Consider the following 4,780-nt stretch of genomic DNA (forward strand, 5'->3'; position numbering starts at 1 on the left):
ATGCAGTACTTTGGAGTTGTGTCTCATGGATACAAATAGTATGGAAATGTGGCAATCAGGTAATCGGTGAGAATGAGTGTGTCTGTAAACAAAGGGAGTAGGCGCTGTTGTGGTTTCATTTTTACTTGGTGACTGTTCTGGAATGTGATAACCACAGACTTGATGTAATTAACATTTTCAGTACGTATTCATCTTATTACTTAACATCTGTTAAAACTCCTGAGTTCACTTGAAGAAGACTAATGAAAGAGATAAGTAAATTAGATAACAGGTTTTTTTAATTATTGTTTTCAACTGAGAAGAATCTCTGCTAGGTAACATGGTGGCAGCTTTAAAAATTGTTTCATTAACCTGCATCAAAATCATATAGGTTTCAAATATAGGCTTCTAAATAAATTGAAAGATTGGCTAATAATAGTTTGTTTTATTTTTCAGGCTTTAGAAAGGATGCGTCCTTACCTGTGTGATAAAATCATAGCTGAGAGACACTTTGATTACCTACGTTCAAAGAAAATACTCACTAGAGAGGACACAGAAGAAATTTCTTCTCGATCTTCCAGTAGGAAAAAAACTGGGAAGTTATTGGACTACTTAGCAGAAAACCCAAAGGGACTAGACGCTTTGATTGAATCTATCAGAAGAGAAAGAACACAAAACTTCCTGTTACAAAAGATAACTGATGTAGTGTTGAAAGTAAAAAATGAAAAACTTGAAGCTCTCAAAGGTGAGAAGTTTATGATGGTATTTTGTAAGACAAGTTTTATTTTGAGGGTCTGCAAAATTAAACTCCAACAATTCTTTAAATTATGTTTCTTAGTACAAAATTTTTTTTTGCTTCCTCTAGTGTCTGGGACAATGTTCTTGGAAATATCACCAGTTTGAGTTTAAGATCCTAGTGCACGTGTCCTGGCTTTGCCTTTTTACTGTCTGAACACACCATAAATAATAAATTGCAAAACACCCTATCGTGTGTTGTTATGATGGATAAGTCTGTCTTCACATTTCAGTTTTGCTTTCTGTGAGGTTTAATTCAGAACTCAAAATAGGTGGTTATATTCCACCTTGCATTTCTCTTGAAGCTACTTACTGCAGTGGCAGGATGCTCTGGTTTTGTTAAACTTTTCACCTCAGCGGAAGATAAGCCAGCAAATGCAACCTGAGGGGAACTCCCCTCTACGATTTCAATGCCAAAATTTAAAATTAAACACTATAAAGGTATGCATGTGTTGTTTCATACAGGCAGAGAGGTTCTGTTGACACACAAAGCTTGAAGTGACTGTATATACCCATATTTTAAGGCAGATAAAGAAAGTATAAGCCTTCTGAACAAAACCCCTTACTTCCCCTTCCACACCCATCAAAAGAGAAATAAAGAAGGACGAGGTACATTTTAGCCCTAGAGATGAAAGGTCTGAAATTTTCTCTGGCTTCAGGTAAAACAGCTTTCAAATGCAGTCCACTTTGGAGTAGAACCATGTAGCTGAAGCTTTTAAAAGTTTAAAGAACACAGTGAGAAAAATCAAAAGGGTTAAAGTGACTTGCTAAAATGAAGCTTAAGTTACGGTGCACCTTTGTCAAATAGTAGCTGATACAGAGAAATCATTCACATCAGCCTAGATAACCTGTGTGTATTTTTTTAATTTGTCATGAATATTGGCATGTCACAGGTGAGATGGAGAGGTTAGTCTGTTAAAAATACAGACAATTGATCTTTGATAATCTTACTGATACCAAGTCAGAGCACAGTTTTAAGAGTGCAACATCTTGTAATTAAATCTAGTCTCTGTTTTTTGTCTTAGGTCTAAGCTGCAGCACCTGTATGACCTCACTGTATGGAGGAACAAATGATCTTTCTAGATCATATTCTGATGAATCTAATTTTTTTGATAAAACAAAAGACAAAGAATCTACCCAGATACATCATCCAGAAGAAGATTATAGCACCGCCGCATTTGTGTCTGCTGTCTCTCTTCACTCAATGAATTTACCAATTGCAGAGATGGGAAATGCAGAGAGTGCTGTTTTCTCAGCCACCCTTCCAGGGCCTGGAGACCCTGGTGCACCCCCACTCCCCCCAGAGCTCCAATCAGAGCAGCAAGAACCAAGTACTAGTTCAAGTGACAATTGCTTTTTGCCTTTAAGATCACGTTCTCTTCAACCACAGTGAAAGTAGTGACTTTTGTCTGTTCATCCAAATGGTACTGAAACTTTGTGTGATGCCTTATAAAGGTTAAAAAAATGTTTTCAAACTGTTAACTAGCAAAATCAGAGGAAACAATCTATGCTATTTACTGTTTTTTAAGAAGTAAATTTTTTTGTAATTGGGTGACTCTGGAGCTGCTTGTTTTCATGTTCTTTAGGGAGCTTTTTTCAAGAGATCATGGTGTTATACCAGCACAGATTTGTTTTTTAAAACCAATGTATTTAAGATTTCACATTTAGCTGTGGATATTTAAGCTGCAGTTACCGAAAAATGAGGTTTTTTTTCTTCCTATAGAAACTAACAAATCTACTTTTCCTAATGTTTCTGTGACTGATGAATTGAGAAAGATGGTTAGGAAAAGTATTGAGTATTGAAAAATACCTTTCTGAACTAAAAGCTTAAGCTTACTTACCAAAAAGCTTAAACTTGTTTACCAAATTCAATGTTTCTCTGTAGGATAAATTCTGCCTTCTATGTATGTGTGTGCAGCTCCACTTGCAAAAAAAAAAAAACAACTCTGAATTTGGCCAAATCTGTAGTTGTGCTTATTTGCAAGAAGTCTCTTAATTGTATGAACTTTGTCCTACTAGTAAATCAAAAGGCACTCTGTATCACAGTGATTGAATTAGCAAATATACTTCCACAAGTCTTAGCATATTATTCTTGCATACTAAAGATTTCTGATTTGAGATGCACTTTAAATATAAATTCTCATTAGTACTGGAACAGGAATGTAAACTGCTGTAACAGCATCACTTGGGCTGTAAGAAAATGTTACTGTATAATGCTATTAAGGAGCAAAGGTTGTATGTTTTGTCCCAGTAGGTAAGTAGAGGAGGCATCCTGTAGCAAGAAAGTATCCATACCTGAAGGACTCTTGGAAATGTTGCACTTCAGGTACCTACTCTTCAAAGCAGATGGACAGGTTTACTTTTCAAATTGTTTAGTCAAATGCATTTTAAACTATTTCAACATGGGAAGGTTCTCATTTCTTGACATAATGTAACATGTTGTATTCCTCTCATACTCTACTCTTGAGTTGTAGTCTACTTTTTATGAAGCTGGCCTATAATTGCTTTAAAATTACTAGGCAAAGGCAAACTGTTACTTGGAAATGTGTACAGTTATGTTCTGCAGTACTACAGTTTAAAGTGATGGGATGTTTTCAGTCTATCAAAGGGTAGGTTTGTATTTAAGGCTTTAAATTATTTTGGCTCTCATACAGTGCTAGGGCTGTGTAATTCCATTCGAATTCAAACCCAGGTAGTATTCCTAAACTGTGTTCTCCTTTTGTGGAAAGAGGCCATCTGCAGGGCCTCAATATATTATCATAATTTTTTTTTTCATGTTTACTCTGGTTTTGGAAGTAGGTTAAAATAAACTGCAATGTTCAACTACACTCCATACTTAGTGTATGAATAGCTTACATTTGATAAAGATGTGGGCTTCTCTTTAGTGTTTATGAAAATTCTTGGCTTTCCTGTATACATTAAGGTCATAGACTGTCAGGATGGTGAAAATGCTGTTCAACAAAACTGCTTGGTTCAGAAGGCACTCTGGAAGTTAAGTGCCTAAATATGCAGGCAAAATTTTGCTCTCTAAGGTGAAATTAAGAGCAGGCTTAAATCCCTATCTTCCATTAACTTGAACTGTAGTTGCACATACTCACGATGTCTAAAAATTGGTTTGTCTGAATGCCCACTGTGAGCACTTAGAGCTTTGCTTAGGTTTGGGTCCCTTGGATTCTTTTAAATGGAGGAGAGTGAGCAAGCTTGGCCTTAACCAAATAAGAGCATCAGCTCAGGGTGAAGACTGCCTTGCAGATCAAAATCCAAACACATGAGGTGCGCTGCCTGCCACAGTGCGCCGCGCTGCCTGCCACAGTGCGCCGTGCAGCCTGCGGGAAGCCTACCTGTGCCGGGATCGCTCCTGCAGAGCAGCCTATTAACCTGAGACTTTAAATGAATGTATTATCTTACCAAATGTTTATAACATACATTTTTTTTAAAAAAAAAAAACTGAAATACTTTTATCACAACTTTTGGAATAAATTCTTTTGTATAATTGCCTGTTTTCCTGTTTGCCTCTCTCATTATTAACGTGTATAGGTTGTAAGAGCAGTTCATGCCAGTATCTGGATGTGTGGGTTTGGCTTTGTGTGTGTGGGAGGCTTTTGTTCGCATTGTCTTGTTAGAGAGGTTTGTCTTTGGTGGAAAGACTGACTTCATGTGAAACACCTGTGCCTGTAGGACTGCATTCAAGAGCGGTGTATAGAGGAAAACATGCATGTGAAATTAAGACCTCGGCTGCATAACTACACTTTCTGTGGTTCACAACTAGTATTGCTAACCTGATTCTTGCTTTTTGTCAAATGACTTGATTGCTCAACTTCTTAAACACGCAAGAAGTATTGCTTCCAGCCATGCATATATTGACTTCATTCTTAAATTAAGACTTTATTTTTATTAATAGCGGGGGAGAGACAAAACCCTTGAGTGCTGAGGAGCATGACTCAAAAAAGGATTTTGCAAATGTTGCAGGGACTGTGGAGGCTCACTTCAGTGGTTGTTTCCGTTG

General features: G+C 37.0%; 1 protein-coding gene across 1 annotated transcript; it reads left to right on the plus strand.

The window, feature by feature from the left end:
- Positions 1–439: 439 nt before the first annotated feature.
- On the plus strand, positions 440–2,391 carry BCL10 (B-cell CLL/lymphoma 10). Its single transcript, XM_009699370.1, has 2 exons — positions 440–724; positions 1,800–2,391. The coding sequence occupies exons 1-2, from the start codon at positions 448–450 to the stop codon at positions 2,165–2,167; spliced, it is 645 nt and encodes a 214-aa protein (XP_009697672.1). The 5' UTR covers positions 440–447; the 3' UTR covers positions 2,168–2,391.
- The last annotated feature ends 2,389 nt before the right edge of the window (positions 2,392–4,780 follow it).

This window comes from Cariama cristata, unplaced genomic scaffold (assembly GCF_000690535.1).
Source record: "Cariama cristata isolate BGI_N322 unplaced genomic scaffold, ASM69053v1 Scaffold46514, whole genome shotgun sequence".
NCBI lineage: Eukaryota > Metazoa > Chordata > Aves > Cariamiformes > Cariamidae > Cariama > Cariama cristata.